Below are 18,444 nucleotides of genomic sequence, written 5' to 3' on the forward strand. Positions count from 1 at the left end.
TTTTTGTAATAAAGCAACTTGTTTAGATGTCGTTTTGAGAAGATAATTATACGACTCGCTGCTGATTTCCCCTTTGCATTATTAAAAACTGGAAGGATAGTGGAGAACCATCGTCTTCCAGGAAGAAATGTGGTCGGAAAAAAATCCTGATTGATGGTGATTGGCGATCACTTAAAGGTTTGGTGAAATCAAATCAAAGAAAAGCAACAGTAGAACTCAGGGCTATGTTTAATAGTGAAAGTAAGAGCATTTCCACACGTACAATGTGAAGGGAACTCAAGGGATTGGGACTGAACAGCTGTGTAGCCTTAAGAAAACCACTAATCAGTGAGGCTAACTGGAAATAAAGGCTTCAATTAGCTAGGGAGCATAAAGATTGGACTCTGGAGCAATGGAAGAAGGTCATGTGGTCTGATGAGTCCAGATTTACCCTGTTCCAGAGTGATGGGGGCATCAGGGTAAGAAGAGAGGCAGATGAAGTGATGCACCCATCATGCCTAGTGTCTACTGTACAAGCCTGTGGGGGCAGTGCTATGATCTGGGGTTGCTGCAGTTGCTCAGGTCTAGGTTCAGCAACATTATGTGTCCAAAGAATGAGGTCAGCTGACTACCTGAATATACTGAATGACCAGGTTATTCCATCAATGGATCATATTCCAAGATGACAATGCCAGGATTCATGGGGCTCAGATTGTGAAAGAGTGGTTCAGGGAGCATGAAACATCATTTTCACACATGGATTGGCCACCACAGAGTCCAGACCTTAACCCCATTGAGGATCTTTGGGATGTGCTGGAGAAGGCTTTGTGCAGTGGTCAGACTCTCCCATCATCAATACAAGATCTTGGTGAAAAATGAATGCAACACTGGATGGAAATAAATCTGGTGACATTGGAGAAGTTTATTGAAACAATGCCACAGAGAATATGTGCGTAATCAAAGCTAAAGGCGGTGTGTGACGTTTTTTGTTTTTTTTGGCCAGGCAGTATATTTATCCCAGCTGCAAGAAAAAGCTTTTAAAGGCTGTGACGCGCTAAGTTGATGGCTGCATGTTCAATTATAATGTAAAAACACAACGGCGCTGATTTAAAAAAGACTAAAGTACACATGGATTCTGGTAAACAAGATGATAAAAGATGATAAACATCCACCCCAAAGTATAAAATCATGCTTTTAGCTCCTTAGTTGTGGTTTGACCGCATTATATTTTCCGTCTCAGACTCGGTTTGAGCAGGTGAAGAAATGTGAACATCCTCCTGCTTCCTAGCAATTGGTGGAGACCAAAACCAGAGCTAAAAGTACATCCGCCCGCTGGACGCAAACTCCAGTGGGATTATTATGTTGTTTTGTGTCTCGCCACATCAACTTTACGAGGTGACAGTGTGTCAAGTGCGTGTTTTCTTTAGCTCCTGCCTCAAAGGGACAAAAACAAATCCATTAATCTACCCCCTGGTTTTGCTTACCATAACTTACATCCCACTGCGGGTGCGGATCCAGTCCCTGAGATTGTCTCTCTCTGGCCGTCGCTGTGACCAGGTCTGGTCGTCAGTGTGACAGCTTACAACTGTTGCGGTCACAAAAGGCCTCTTTGACGTTCCAGGGAATGGGGCGTACACTTAGTCAACCATCCAGACAGCGGGCCAGACCAGACCCGTGTTCTTTTGGAGGCTTTGCTGGTTTTTCAAGAAGTTTCCATTTAGTTAGAATAACTATCCACACACACACAGGAAAAAAAATGAAAAGAAACACAAAACACACATCCAGACAGCTGAAACAATCAGCTCAACCGCCGACTGAGGTCCCGGTCCCAGCTGTTTTATGCCGTTGCTAAATCCGCCCCGTCCCGGCCAGCCATGTAATTTAGATAGACCCGTCAAGTGGAGGAGGCATGCGGAAAAGTGGCATGTAAACACACATGTGTACATGCACACGGGAACGCAAACACACGTTAAGGTTTAACCGCCGGCGCACACACACGCATGCACATGAGCATAATGAGGGTGCCAGCCAGTCAGCAACCGCTCGCAAGAATGTTGTTTTGAACCACAGATGGTTCTGCTTTATACCCCCCCCCTTCCAATGCCTCTATCACTCCATCTCCCCATCTTCATTTACTCTCTTCCTTTCTTCTCCTTTATCTTATTCTTTTCCGACTCTGCCCCGGCTTCTCTCAGGTTCAAGTTGCAGGTTGCAATTTGTCCAGCGTGTCCCCTCACCCCCTCCTCCTCCCCTCTCTCTCTCTGCACCGCCAGAGCCCGCCTCCATGTTTACATTCCCCTCTCCATATTTGGTCAGCTCAAGGTCCTTGTGCTTTGTGTTTTTTTTTTTTGCGTTTTGTTTTCCTTGAAAGTGTATTATGTGTGCACACTTCCACCTGTGTGTGTGTGTGTGTGTGCAAATGTGCTCGAAAGTCTAGTGAATGATCCACTCTCCAGTTTCCTTTCCCCCTTTGACATGAAAATGCATGAGTGCACCCCCCTCCCCTCTCTCTCTCTCCACACGGTGTTACCTGCCTGTGTCAGCCGGGCCGGGACAGGATGCGGGGGGGAGGAAAAGAGGAAAAAAAGAAAACAAGGGCAGAGGGGGAGGCAAATTTTGTGTTGACGGTGAAGGCGGGGATTCGTAGTGCGGAGGACGGAGGAGTGAAGGAGTGACATAAGAGAGAGGAAAGAGATTGAGAGTAGGAGGGAGGGGGGGAGCATCGGAGGGCTGTTTGCACCTTAAGAGAAGGAATGTTCTTTGCTTGTCTTCCTGCGGCTCACACGGGACGGCAGCACAGGAGAGGAGGGAAGAGCTTCTTACTTTCACTCTCATCCCCTTTTTCCTTTCTCACATCTGTCCTTGCCACTCTTTCCTTTCCTTCTTGTCATCTGTTTCTCTTTTCCCCTCTTGACTCTTAAGGGAGGCTTCAGCAAAGAAAGCACTTCCATCCTGTTTCTAGTCTGCGGCGGGGGGGACAGTGAAAGTTTACTCCGGGTAAGCTGCCTTTTTTTATTTCCTTTCCAAAATGAACTGAAGCGTTCATTCTGCAGAGTTTTTATCAGTTTGTGAAGTCGGTGCATCTCCGTGTGTGAGAGAGAGAGAGAGAGAGCTGTTGGGCCAGCTGTGGGGTTTTACCATGCATGTCTGGTATTTGAGTTTTATTGCCTCTCTGGACTTAAGAGGCTGTGCACATACAGCTCTGGTATGCACTGTACGCATTGTTGCAGTCACTGTACGGGACAGTCTTGACTAAGTGTAACAACCTTTACTGGAAAAGGTGACTGAGTCATAGTTTTGTATGTTTTAAGTGTACAAATAACAACGTATGTCATGATTTTAGTTACACATAGGTTCAAACCTCAAAGATGTGCCCTTTACTGTGAAATATAAGAAGAGAAATCTTTGCAAATCTGCTGTTAGATCAAGGTGAAGGTGTTCAGGAAAGGTTTCAGCTTGTTATGAGGCTTAGAAGAAGTGTGTCCCACGTGTGCGTGATCATGCATTCAGCTCTATCTAACCTCAGGTACACGTCTGTGAATGACACGTCCTTTGCGTGACACACGTATGCGTCCGCCAGCACACACAAAGGGGCTCTGTGTTATCTACATGCAGGGCGTCTGGAGTAATTAATCATGTACAGTAGCGGCGCATGCACGGAGTCACATGTGGCGGGGATATGTTCAGTTACGAGGAAGGAGGAAGGAGTCGACTTTAATCATTTAGACTCAAATCTCTCTAAACATTGTCCAGATGAGAGTTAATATAAACTTTAAATAGTGTGATTTATTGCACCAGGATTCAGTTCTCAGGCCCCGTTCAGGCTGCACTAACCCTCTAACTCACACTGGAACAGCCATCTGATTAAAATCAAATTTAAAAGTCAATCATTTTATTTTTTTAAAGCAAAAAAAAATTTATTTTCTTGTATTCTTAGTTAAAATAAATATATGTTGGACCAATATTTGCAGCCCTAATTTAGATTTCCTGCACATTATTATTCTCCCCTGAAACAATGCTGCACATTTGGATAATAATAACAACTGAGGCTCCTCTCATTCACTTGATTAGGAAAAAGTATGATTCAGTTTCTACAAAAGCGGAAAATGCCTGATAGTTAATCAACTGGTCAGTGGACAGAATATTAATCTGCAACAATTCGGATGATGAATTAGGAATTAAAACGATTGTTTTCTAAGACAAAATGTGGAAAGTTCTCAGGTCTCAGACTTCTTTGTGCAATCACATCTTAATTTGAGTATTTTTAAGGTTTGGGACACTGATTATAAAAAATATATTGGTTGTCATGGGTTCTGCAGTGGACTTTTGGGCCATTTTTGCATCTGTTTACACTCTAATCTCCTCACGTAATCTTGCAAACACTGACCAGAGTGATTCCGTCTCTTCACAGCTCATATCCTGGACCCTGGGAGCGGCGGTTTGTACGCCCAAGTGAGGAAGAAGAGTAGCGAGGAAGGAACTTCCTTCTCTCTAACCACCACCAGTCCCAGCTGCAGTGACCGAGCCCCGTCCGCCAGCAGCGACTCGGGCCTGTCCGTTACCTCCCAGGGGCTGACCGGAGCCCGACAGGGGAGAGGGGCCACGCAGGACAAGTGTACCCAAGCAGGGAAGCTGGTCTCCGGGGTGGACATTGAGATCACTCAGCCTCTTCTGGAGGTCATGACCGAACTCGCTTTGAAAGGTGGAGGGGAGGGGGCGACAGCTGGAGATGAGTCCGGATTGGGGCTCACGATCAACGGAGAGGCTTCGTCCAGCGAGAGGGAGACTGACATACTGGATGATGAGGACGATGCGGCGGCTAACGCTTTAGACATGCCGAGCTCAAGCAGCACTGGCTCCCTGTCATCTGAACATCTTCCCGAAATTAAGAGATCAACCCGAACGGAATACTCCACTCACTCCTGGGTACAGCAGCAGCAGATGGTGGATGTCACCGATAGCTTCTTCGCCGTGGACAGGCACGGGAGAAGAAAAGAGAAGCCGCCACCTCTGGTCGGTCCTCTGGCCGCCCCCAATACACCTCCACGAGGCCTCAGCAGCAGGGAAGCGGTGCAGAGAGGGCTGGTGAACGACGACGACGCACATAAGGTCAACACGCCCGCCACAAACTCAGCCAGTACAACACAGACGTCATCCTGTCAAGAAGACGAACTGGCGGCGTTAAACACAGACATTGACGAGTCCATAGAGCAGCTGAACCAGCTGATACTGGATCTGGATCCCACATTTATTCCTGTTCCAACCCAGTGTGGGCCCCTGTCCCGCTCTGCCTCCCTGCACACCAACGGCCTCAGCCACAAAGGAAGTACACATTTAACAGGTAAGGTCAACCGATAAAAACCCCACGAGTCATGCTAGCAGCTTCACTCTGTGGATCTGCTTCAGACGTTCACGTGAGGACAAGCAGCTCACAGGCTCTGGTGATCCTCTGGCTACAAATACAAAACAATTGTGTCTTGTATTGTAATTTAGCACAGACAGTCATGTTAGCCTAAAGCTAGATTTGTACTTCTGCTTCGGATCTACGCCGTAGCCTGAGCTGAACCTCACCAGAAATTATGCAGACCACAGCAGACGTGATTGGTCGGAAATGCATTTCCTCGGTGGCTGGACAAAACCCCATCCCCTTCTGCGTCCTACCCACCATCTACTCACATTTCTGTTGCAGTAATTCCTGTAAAAGTTAATGTTCTTCCGCGTTTATTAGCTCCAACTCCAACATGAGCTGCCAGCGAGCGCTTTTAGCTGCATGATTGCAGAACGATGCCAGTGAACGAGTAAAAACACTCACAGTGACACAGACCGGACGCAGAGGTATAAATCTAGCTTAGGGATGAACTTTGGTGATCCCGTAAAAGAGAGTGCGACCAATTTTAATTTTAAAAAGTGGACCCCATGATAGCTCCTTATAAGCGAAACCAAAGCACGTAGAGCTCCCCCGGTGTCTGGTTGCGGTATAGGTCATAAGCCCCGCCCCCTCCATGTTAGTGAGTGGGACTTGGGCCAAACAAGGATGGTTTCTGTCATTCTAGGTAGTTAATATAACACTGATGTATGTTCAAGTGCCTGTATTTTTCGGAGAAGACACCTGTGAGTCTAGAGGAAGTGTGGGCAGGTTCATTGATAACGTGGCTCCACTCTCACTTGTATCTTTGGAATAGTAGCACCAGTTTGACCAATTGGAGGAAGTGGAGATACGTCGTCCATTTTTTTTCTAAACACTTAAAATCCAAATGAGCCATACTCATAAATTCTCCTGTGACTGCAAGTGTGTTTTTTTTTTCCCAATTACCCTGGAAACTTATAACCATAACCATAAATACACCAGTGCCAATGTGCTCATGGGTAGATGACTCTTTTAGGGTGTTACCTTGTGGAGCTCAGTTCAGGCTATACCGAGGCTTATACCGAAGCTTTGCCCCATTGTAAAAATCTCCACCCGAGAGGCGTATACACGTGTGTTTGCTGCAGAAGGCGTGTTTGTAAGTGTGCTCGGTGTTTGCTGAGAGGGTGGAAGTGTTTGATTAAACACGTAGTGGACGTTCTTGCCGCGTAAGCGATGTAAGAATCAGATGTGTTTACCCTGCAGTCAGTGTTATTTTGAAGGGAAACATACAGAGAGACGCGAGAAATGATAAGAATGTAAGCAGTGGCAGTGATGACGTCAACATCTCAATCAACCAATGAGAGGGCAGAGATTGAGGCTGGAGCCTGGTCATGTGTTACTATAACTTCCTGAACTACATCCTGTAAAGTTCATTGACTGTAAATAAAGATGGATGACGTCACTGAAGAGTGAGTTTGACGCTCAGTAGAGGCGTCTATGGCCGTCGCCATCTTGGAAGCGGCCAACTACGATTAACTACGACAAAACCTTGTTTTTTGAACCAGGCTGTAAACATGTTTATTTCAGCTGTGAACTTGTTGATGTTTTAGCGTGGAGGTCTACGTGGGATTGACTCAGTTTTGGAGCTAGCCTCCAGTGGTCATTTGTGGAACTGCAAGTTTTTCCACTTCCCCGTTAGCTTAATTCTTAGGCGGCTTTTTTGATGTCGGATTAATTGCGACACACACATGCCTTCAAACGGCATTTAACCCTCTGGGGTCTAGAGTATAATTGACTGTTTTTGACTACTTTTGGTTTTACCTTTATATTTCATCTTAAAATCAGTTTACTTTGCCTTGTTTGGTATCATTCTTTTCAGCTCAACCTCACGTGTCACTTTACAGTTATTTTTTCATTTTGACATACTGTATTAACACAGTGGACCTAAAACCACACTAAAAATAGCAAATTTAAACTGTAAATTTCAAAAGCTTATGTAAAAATTTAGCAAACAACAAAGTTATTTACAACTATTTACATCGAAATGCAGGAAATGCATCAGGCATTTTTTGTACAACTATTTCCAACCATTTGCAAAACTATCAGGCGTCACAATATGTAATGTCTAAAGGTCACAAACGTGGTTGGCTTCTGTAATACATATATATATATTTTATTAGTTATTAATTAGCAGCTAATTTCACAATTTACATTTCATACTCATGAGTTGCCAGTAATTTTGAGAACTGGGGTTGAGTTTTAAAGCCACATATTTCACGTGTAAACACATTCAGCAAAGATACTTCAAAATCTGTGTATAATACTTGAACACAATAATAATAAATAAAGTTAGGGACTATTGCAGTACATGTACACGGATTATCAAAAAACCTATCGTGAAACAGTAATTTATGAAAGTCAGATAGTATTATTAAAGATTTTGCGTGCTCAGTTGGACGTATGAGAAGATTTATTTATGACAATGAAGATCATGGTAAAATTCTCTTTTTATGTCGCTTAGAATTTAACACTTTGACTTGTTATCCCTGATCCCAGAAATTATCAAAAATAGTCTCTTTAAGAGAGGCCTGGACAAGAGGACGGCGTCAAAGTAAACGGAAAACACTGTTGACTAAATACGCCATGGCACAAAAGACACGAGACAGTTCCCAGAATGACCTGGCTGAGTAAGGACAATCAACAGTCAATCAAAAATAACACAAAGACCACTTTCCAGATTCTTTAAAAGTTCACCAGCTGTGACCTGTCAGGACAGTTTACATGACGTACTTTGAAAGGATCCATGAGGAGTCAAATAGTTGTGCTCAAAGCGAAGTTTGGGACTCGGTAAAACTTCACGTTTCTTTGAGGCTCGTCATGTATCTGTGTTCAACTTTGACTTGAGACTCGACCTGTCTTCATCCTCCTCCTCGTCCTCTCTGCTCTGACTGGATGATGGATTTATTCCCTCTCATATCTACTGAGACGGCGCCTGGAGGAAGGGGCACATATTTCTGCTGTGACCTCCGTTTCTGATTCATTTTCAGTTTGAGGACGGCGGGTCATAGGTGTGCAACTGATGTCTTCCCTTCCCGGCTCTTTGCATGCAGAGCAGCTGTTCCATCAAAGCTAACCTCCTCCCAAGAGCTGGTCCAGAGCTGACGAGGCCAGACTCTCCGCTCGGCCTTCGTTATTGTCGACATTCGACCTCCGATCCTGAACTTTTGTACCGTCAGGTCAATGAGAGGTCTCCTGAGCTCTCGTTGAAACATTGGAATTTGAGTTCAGGAAGTGGAGCTTGTGTGTTTGCATGCATGTAGGTCAGAGAGCGTGTCAGGAGGCTGGAGGTCAACATCTCCCAAGGGCATATTTTAAAGCGGTAACTAATACTTCACTTGCTCCGGTGCTGTGCGAGTGTGTGTTTTCCAGGGGGATGTTTTTGAGTCGGGAGCTTGTAAGCGATCAGGAATGCTTTTGAAGTTTTGACACAACACTTTGCTGTCCTTCTCCCTCTCATCATCATCGTCGTCTCCTTTCAGAAGAGAATAGCCCGTTCACAAATACGGCCCGCTCCAAGTGACACTCGACACACTGTAATATGCTCCCTCTGCGGGCCCGTCGGTGTGGGACAGTAACCGGATTAGTTTCAGACGGTCAGCCTCAGCTTTGCTTTCATGTGATTGTTCAGATGATGGATGCTCACAGTGAAAGCTGAGCTAGCAATGTTCCTCATCGCTGTTTATACTCAATATGCACATCTGGGCGTCATGCTGAGTACAGTAAATCTCTATCACATGTCAGCTTCTGGTTGTCTCAGTAGTATTTTGATTCTGCTATAAGGTAAAATAAGTCAGATCTTACTGTTTTTACTCAATACAATTACCCTAAACTATTTCTTTATTGGGTTAACACTGATGCCGCACAGCAAGAAGGTTCTGGGTTCTAATCCATCGGCTGACTGGGGCCTTTCTGTTTTGAGTGGGTTCTCTCCAGGTTCTCCAGCTTCCTCCAACCGTCCAAAGACATGCTGGTTAGGTTCATTGGTGATTCTAAATTGGCCGTATTGAGTGTGAACGGTTGTCTGTCTCTCTGTGTTAGCCCTGTGATAGACTGGAGACTTTTTCCAGGGTGCCCAATGACACCTGGGATAGGCTCCAACCCCCACCTATCCATGACCCTCCAGAGGACAAGCAATTACAGAAAATGAGTGAATGAATCAAATGATGGACTGAGAAAACTATTAAAATGAAGAAAATACTTTATTATACTGAAGTTTATTTGAACTTAGCTTGGGGAAAAGTGACTAAACACTCCAAGCCAACTGATCCTGAGTAAGAGAAGTTGCTCCAGTCCAAACTTTCATGGTTATAGTCAAAATATTGAATCATCCAGATGTTTTTAAACGGTGGTTCTGTGCAGTGTTTGCATGTTCTCCGTGTGTCTGCGTGGGTTTCTACAAAAACATGCTCATTAGGTTAAATGGTGATTCCAAATTGGCCGTAGATGTGGATGTGAGTGTAAATGCTTGTCTAGTCACCTGTGTTAGGTCTGGAGATACGCTGGAAACATGTTCAGAGTGTACCACGCTTCCCTCACGGGGACATCTGGGATCGGTTCCAGCACGCCCCTGGATAACTAGCAATAGATAACGAATGAATAAAAAGTTCTTGGTACCCTGCAGCTGATAAAGCATCTGTCTTCCTAGAAATGTCTGAGTCTTTGTGTGGGTGGATAAGATCCAGCTCAGTGGGCGATGATCCACACGTATCTGTAAAAAGCGAACTGTTCCAGCAGATGTTTTTCCGACGCGATGTTCCACCATCTGGTCACAGCGGGGTTTTGCTCGACGCACGCTCCTGCCTCGATGATGGCAGCTTCTCTCTGCTGATAAACTCACCGACAGAAGCTTCCGTCAGACACAAACACGGCGAACACGAGTCGCTGTCATCGGCCTTTGTTGCAGAGACGCCGTCTGGTTTTAACAAAGTGTCAATACTGTTCAGTGTTTAGTTTTCATGCCCCCAACAATAGGCATGACCATCTGAGGATATTTAATTTAATAGCAGAACACATGACTGAGTTTGATTGTCTGGATGGTTGCACTTCAGATCGTAATCTGTCTCTCTGTCTGGCTCGCCCTTTTTTTCTGCCTCCCACGCTCCTGATCTCTCCCCTCCCCCCACCCTCACCCCTTGCACACTTTATCGCTCTGCTCCCGACCAGGGTGGAAGCAGCAGAAGCAGGTCAGCGACGTGACCGACTACGCCGTCCCGCACAGTCCAGGATGGAGAGGGGGCGGGCCTCAGAGGTTCAGAGGCTCCCCGGTCTACAGTCCCTCCATCTCATCCTCTCAGGTAACTAGAGATAGAATCAGAACCCTGGCAGGTGTGTCTCCTTGTGGATGAAGGCTTAATGCATTAAGAAAAGGTTGCACATTTTGAGTCCCAGGAATCTGCAAAGTGTTGGTGCTCTTGGAAAATCATCTCCCAATAAAATGCTGTGTTGATGAGGCATCATTTACTCTGGTATCTACATTATGGTAGCTAAAAAAGAAGCTGAATCATACACTAATCATGCAAGTTTCTGATGGGTAGCACCCACACATGTACCTATTTAAACCCCAATTGCCCAACACTCTTTAAGAAATGGAGATTTGGATGACATATCTTTGGACAAGTCTCGGTAGACCTGTCCAGTTCAGTCCAGATACCTTTGTTTTAGCTTTTTTCTTTTTAGATTTTCTTCCCCTCCTTCTCCATCTCTGTCTTTTAAAGCATTTTCTGCCCTGGCTCTCAGTCTTAAGGCGTGAGTGGCATGAATGGCCCGACTGTTTACACCAAAACACGGGCTGCAGCCACACAGATCACAAGACTGATGTCTGCTGGCGTGCCTCCTTTAAAACCATCATCGTCGTGTTCTCGACTTTTTCTTCTACTTCTTTCCTAAAGCACGGGCATCTCTGCAAAACCAACAGCGTGGACTACCATGGGCAATCGCAGACCCCCGACACTGTGCCTTCTACTCCGGCCTTCCCGGTGTCTCCTCCGACGCCCTACGGTAAAAGATAATGTTAAAAAAAACAAAAAACGTGGGTGTGCTGTTTGCATTTTGTAAATCTTATCAGCTTTCTCTTGTTTTCACAGTGAAACATTTCTCAGAATTTTCCCACCTCAGGACGGGCGGGCAGTGGGACCAACACAGCTGGACACAAGGTACACTCTCATAACACATAGGAGTGTGTGTGTGTGTGTGAATGGCAGAAGCACTGAAACACTTGAGCCACTGTTTTGCGGTGGACAGGGTTGAAGAGCCGCCTGGAATGTCCTCGGACCAGAAACACACACACACCTGACCTGCACTTTGTAACCATCGACTGGATATGCAGGCGTGACTTCTGTTTTTGGTCCGAGTCAAACGAAAGGGGGGCGCGGGGGGCTTGTCTCTGGTGTTTTGCGTTCGTTACTTTAAAAGCCATGACATTGTTATATAATAATACAGATATCCCGTCAGGCCCGTTGCGGGACAGCTGATGCTGGGTGTCCGCTAATAATAGTCGGTGGTATGAGAGGAAGAGACCACCGCTGGCAGGATGTCCACTCACGTCCTGTTCTGGGAGGGGACGGGAGGAGAGGGGAGGGTCTTTTGTTGCTGGGACATCCTGCCCCGAGAAGATATGTAGCCCACGCAGCTGCAGGAGGGGGGTATTCACCGTCTCTCAGCGGCCGCGGCTCGTATCTGATGTTTTGCTGCTGTCATGATCCTGTTGCACATATTTATGTGAGATGTTATGATACATGCTAAATGAGTGAAAGAGGGGTTTCATCAAGGCCCAGGGCACCGAGTCATAAAAGTGGCACTGATTCATGCTTCGCTGTGCAGAGACTAATCTAGTATTATATGAAATTAAATTCAAGTTTTATGGAAAAAGACGTCATAAATAACTGCTGCAGATTGTTTACTGAGAACAAAACTATAGTGACATTTATGCTGACATGTTTATACCTCACAGAAATTGTGTTTATATACAATTTATATATACCGATCAGCCATAACATTATGACAGCAGACGTAAATAACATCGACCACCTTGTGGAAATTCAGTGTTCTGCTGGGAAACTTCTGGACCTGGCATTCACTGGTGTGGATGTTACTTAGACATGTAGCACCCACCTAGACCAGACCAGGCACCCCCACCCCATAGCAATGACACTCCTTGATGGCAGCAGGATGCAGCCTGACACAGACACACACACAAAAACACTTTAGGAACAACTAAAAAAAAAACATGAAGAACAGCACAAGGTGTTGACCTGGCCTCCAAATTCACTAGATCCCAAACTGATCAAGTATCTGCGGGATGATCCACAAAGGCCCCTCCCCTCAAAGGCCCCCCCACTAACCACAGGACACCCTCAGAAGGCCCATGTCCATTCTCTGATGAGTCACCACAAGGGAGACCTGCACAATATCATAATGTTATGGCTGATCGGTGTACCATGAGACTTCATAAATACGTCGTATTCTGCTGCAGATAATCCAAAATATTATGACCTTTCTATTTGCTGGTAACCAAACTAAAGTGGTATTTGTGCTGGCCTTTTGCAGTGTGTTGCAGACAGATTAGTTGGTTTGTTGAGGGGCAGGTCTGTGTGTTTATTGTAAACATGTTTGTCAGAGCGTAGAGGCGGCAGGATGAAGAAAGAGATGATGAAAGAGTAATCGCCGTGCGACTTGTGTGCAGAAAACAAGCACCTGATGCTTTCTCTCTGCTGGATGAACAGAAGAATGAACAAAGGATGCAGAATATCTTTTTCCTTGCGACCATTTATTTGGGACGGGGGGTGGTGGGTGGGGGTCAGACGTCCATTTCCTGTTTCCCACGTTAAAGGCAGACAACAGTGTGGGAAACAATTTGCAGAACCAAGAGAATCCACGTTTTTAAATTATTTTTTATTCAATGTTTACAGTCATTATTGTAATCACAATTTAACCCGAGGCTGGAGCTGTGGGCAGACACGTCGAGAGCAACAACGGAGCAGCCAGTCAGCTGCTGTCTTATCACCAGGGCATGCCGGGGCTCTGGTATGTGCTTTGATGGGTTTACAGAATCCAAGTATGCAGTACTTAACACTTTAGTTTTTTACAGAGAGTTTGTTAATGTCTAAAACATGAGCGGGTGGCTCAGTGGTGTGGTGGTTAGCACTGATGCCTCACAGCCAGAAGGTTCTGGGTTCTAATCCATAGGCTGACTGGTTCCTTTCTGTGTGGAGTTTGCATGTTCTCCCTGTGTCTGTGTGGGTTCTCTCCAGGTACTCCAGCTTCCTCCCACCGTCCAAAGACATGCTGGTTAGGTTCATTGGTGATTCTAAATTGGACGTAGGTGTGAGTGTCTCTCTGTGTTAGCCCTGTGATAGACTGGAGACCTATCCAGGGTGGACCCCACCTCTAGACCAATGACAGCTGGGATAGGCTCCAGCCGACCTTTCAGAGGACAAGCAGTTACAGAAAATGAATGAATGATGACGTTGCAGACAAGCAATACCTCGAGGCAGTGATTTATTTTGAACTCAAAAGCGGCATGATGGCCAAAAGCAGCTCTCGAATGTTACGACTCTTCTCTTTTGTCTCTGTTTTGGTCTCCACCACCTCCTCAGCTGCTAAACGCTCCAGTACGTTGACCAGGATATGTTCCAGTATCAGGATTAAAAGAATTCTGAAGAAAATTATATCAAACATGAGTTGAGACCGAGAGAACAAATAGGATTGAATGTGTAATTTCAAACATCACGTATTCATCGAGATGAACAATTTTTGCTCATTTAGTTATATACGTCTTGTGGTTTACGTAAAAAAGTTACAATATAATATGTAGTCTGTATTAAACATCAACTCAGCTCGTCGTGTTCATCATCGCAGCAAAACTGATTGTAGAATTGTTTTCCGTGTGAATATTACTAATTTAGGAGGAATATAGTATGCACACACTTTAGCATGCAACCTATTCTGGTCCTTGGAGGTCGTAATGCATCATTAAGTCGTTTTTACCTGCACAAGAACATTAGAAGAAGAAGTAGTAGTTAAAAGAATGATGTTAATTACCACATAATTATCAAACTGGTATAGATTTTTTGGCATTATTGATCATGGCAAAATTACAAATACAAAAGCGATTTATTGTGCATCTAGCAACGATGATGGCTAGCTGTTAACTGTCTCGGCTGAGAAGGAGAAGACTGAGCCATAACAATGAAATAAATAATGATTAAAAACACTAAAATGAACTGAAATTTTAATTCTCTCTGGGTCTGACATTACTGGCGTCACCTTTCGTGTCATAAATTAGACAAAAACATTAATTTTTACAGTTAAATTACACAATTTCACCAAAAAGTCAATTTTATTACAATAATTAAGGTGATTAAAGTCCTGAAGAAGTTTTTAATCAGTCCTCCACATTGCTTGCAAAATAAATGTCATTACCTAGAGGTCATGTTTGCAGAGACGGAGATAAACCACATGCGTTAAATGTTCTGAGGGTTGTTGAGTGACAAGCAGGAGATTTGACTTAATCTGTTTGGTTGAAAAGGATTTAATAAACCTAAAATGTCAAAGAAATTACAATATTATCCAGGTTTTCATCTAATACTAACAGACTGATGACAGACAGCCTCTGCTTTATTTCACTCCATTTTCCAAACCTACCGTCGCAGTCCTCGCCCAGCATCAACCCACAGATGAACTCTGCTGCTGTCTCTGCTGCCGCTCGTGTACTCTCATTCCCTTGCGACGGCAAAAAGCAGCTCTCCAATGTTATGTAATGACGTTTCCTTTGTGTACTTGTGGCCAGATCAAAAATAAACAGGGATATATATATACAAAAAGCTCTCAGCCAGCGGAAGCAGGTTTCAGCCAGAGGAATGCAGATGTGGTTACGAGACGAGGCTCGGCTGGGGCAGATGGCTCGCTCAGACAGCCACTTGACTGTCTGAACCTCATGGGGTCAAAGGTCAGGAGAGAGAGTCTGAGGGAGGGGCAGAGAGGGCAGCGCAGTTCTTTTAAGACGATTGGATTGGTTGTCCATCATGAATGAGGAGGCTCTTAGAAGTGTCAAGTGTCACTGTGTGGATATGTTTCATGTGATCCAGATGTAAACAGAAGCTGATTTTGATCTGACAGCGACTGGAAGGACTTCACTTTACTTCATTAATGTTTCTATTTTTAATTCTTAACTCAGAAATCACGTTTCAAACCCATCTCAAAGCGTTTACGTCCATATACGCTAATGTTGAGGTGTACTTAATCACTGGTTGGATTATTTTTTAAAGGCTTTAAAAATATATATTTTAATGAGTTCGAAAGTTATGAGCTTGGCAGGAGGTGGTCATGGTGGATGGTGAGCGCACAAAGCCCAGATTATGGTTTTCATAAATGGGAACACATTGAATATGAGTCACCTTGGACCTTTTTTCTATATTAAAACCGTCCACAATCTTTATTTAGCTTTAATAAAACGCCACCAACAGAGCCATAAAAAGTTTAATAATGCATAAAAGTGCAATTTTTGCTCTCAGAGGAGAAAAATGCATCAATTAACTTGCTCAATATGCTAATAAACAGTGTTTAAATGTTAATATATTGTTCGATAATATTATATTGTGATGGGTTAGTGGTAAATATCATTGAGAAACTGAGCCCAGTTTGGAGCAAGTTAAACTTTACGTATAGCCACATGTAGCTAACTGTCTCCTGGCTTAATGATTAGCACGTATCAGTCATTTCAGAAAGCGGGCCTATATTTAACAACGCCAAACAAAATCACAAACATCAACTCTTCAACTGTGCAGCTATACTGAATATTGCTGAAATCTAGTCAAAATGCTGGTTAGCATAGCTTACCATAGCTTAGCTTAGCATAAAGACTGTGAGCAAGAAGAAACAGCTGACCAAGCTCTATAAAGGGTTTAAAAAAATCCCTTTTCATGGATGAAACAAACAAGAGGCTAGATGTTTCCATTTGCTTCCAAGCAAAGCTAAGCTAAGCTAACTGTCTCCTGGCTCCCACTTGATGATTAGCCTACATAAACAATTTCAGAAAGCTAGTTTGTGTAATGAACAGAAAATCTTCAACATTAACTATCAACTACACATACACCATACTGCAGAAATCATGTAAAAATTATGGTTGGCATAGCCTACCTTAGCTTAGCTTAGCATAAAGATTGTGAGTAAGGATAAACAGCTGACCTCTTTAAAAAGATGTTACAAAAATATTATATGGATGAAAAAGGCAATGTATACCATGTTTTGGTGCTGAATGTTATCAGGCTAGATGTTTCCACTTGCTTCTAGTCTTTGCTAAGTCTATGCTAAGCTAAGCTAACTGTCTCCTGGCTCCAGCTTAACACCAATTTCAGGATATTATAGGTGTAAATCACCAACACTAACTCTTCACCATTGTATAATAAATTTAGCTGAAATCTATGTTGTCAACGTGCTGGTTAGCACTGCTTACCTTAGCTTAGCTTAGTTTAGCTTAGCATTAAGATTGTGAGTAAAGATAAACACATTTTTTCTGCATTTATGGATGAAACAAACAAGATATAAGGAGCTGGGCTTTATCGGGCTGGATTGTTCCACTTTCTTCTAGTCTTTGTGCAAAGCCAGCTGGTTAGCATAGCTTACCATAGCTTAGCTTAGCATAAAGACTGTGAGTAAGAAGCAACAGCTGACCAAGCTCTATAAAGAGGTAAAAAAAAATATGTGTTTTATGGATAAAACAAACAAGATATATAATGTTTAGGAGCTGGATTTTACCAGGCTAGATGCTTCCACTTGTTCTGTGTCTTTGTGCTAAGCTAAGCTAACTGTCCCCTGACTCCAGCTTCATGGTAAACCCAAATCTGACTCTCAAAGGAGAGTAAGATCAAAATATCAAACTATTCTTTAAATACAGGGACGGACACAGCAGCCAACACGAACTTTAAACTGATTAATGAGCGTCCCAGATGGACAGAGCTGACGTCCATGTGGGCTCATTTCCTGTGACACGGAGGTCAAGACGAGGCGCACGGGCGCATGCTTCCACTGAAACAAACGTAAACTCAATACAGTCCGATTCATCAGCGGCTTTATGGCACAATTTATGATGTGCCAAGATTAGACACATGGCAGCAGACTCTGTCAGTGTGTCTGCATGCCTTTGTCCGTATGTTGGTGGCGAGCAGATGGTGGGAGTGGACACACATGCCCTGACAGAGAGGCCATAGAAACCCCTCAAAGCCCACCACCTCCTCTCTCTTTCTCTCTCTCTGGTCCATAAAAGGCCACATGTGACCTCCGACCCCCACTGGAATCCATTCTGATTGGGGGAAAGTGCTCGCTGTGGTCCAGCAGGAACAATGCTCAGTGGTCAGCTAAGAGGGAGGGAGGGAGGGAGGGAGGAAGAGGGGTGGGGAGAGAAATTCCCTACCTTCTCCTTTCTCCCTCCCTGTCTTTCTCTTTCTGTCCCTCCCTCCATACAAACCCAGAAGCCGAGCGGTGTCACAACAAGCCGGGAACAAACGGGGGGAAGCTTATTTTTTCCACATCTGAGTTGGACGGAAAGGAAAAGGCATCGGGGCATGGCAGCGAAACAATCCGGCCCCTGAAATATACCAAACAAAACAAAAAAAAAAGTCAGAGCTCAGATTGCTTTTTAGCAGACAGACGTAAAAGGGAGAGAGGAGGAGGTTCTCGCCGATAGGGAGGGTTTCATTCACGTTGGGAGGCAGAGCGTACTGCAGAGAGAGAAATCAGAACAGGAAGGTGAGATCCTGGAAGTTTTGGGGGTAAACAGGAAGTCGACAGATAACGAGGGTCACTCCTGGGGGATCATGGCTGCGTCTCTCGGTACGTATCCACACTTGTGCCGGAAAGTTTGAGAATGAATGAGTGTGTTCACAGGTGTGTTTATGAACATGCTTCAAGATGCACGATTCATGCACGTCTTTACCTCTCCTGTTTATGTTGCATTTTGTCCTGGAACTTTTCTAAGGAGGGCATGCATTCAAAGAAACACCTCTCTCCTCCGGGCCTCTGGTATTTGCAGAGTCTTTCTGGAATTTTTCTCTTTCTCCCCA

At 44.4% G+C, this 18,444-nt stretch overlaps 1 protein-coding gene across 1 annotated transcript in view; it reads left to right on the forward strand.

Annotated features, from left to right (window-relative positions):
• The window catches only part of LOC311490709 (tensin-3-like), a 47,353-nt gene that overhangs the window by 10,918 nt on the left and 17,991 nt on the right, over positions 1-18,444 (forward strand). The window contains exons 12-15 of the mRNA XM_084548344.1: positions 4,391-5,320; positions 10,550-10,680; positions 11,275-11,383; positions 11,470-11,538. Coding sequence (XP_084404470.1) covers positions 4,391-5,320; positions 10,550-10,680; positions 11,275-11,383; positions 11,470-11,538 — 1,239 coding nt within the window. The remainder of the gene's footprint in view (positions 1-4,390; positions 5,321-10,549; positions 10,681-11,274; positions 11,384-11,469; positions 11,539-18,444) is intronic.

The sequence above is a fragment of the Chelon labrosus genome, assembly GCF_963514085.1.
Source record: "Chelon labrosus genome assembly, chromosome: 7".
In the NCBI taxonomy this organism is placed as follows: Eukaryota; Metazoa; Chordata; class Actinopteri; order Mugiliformes; family Mugilidae; genus Chelon; species Chelon labrosus.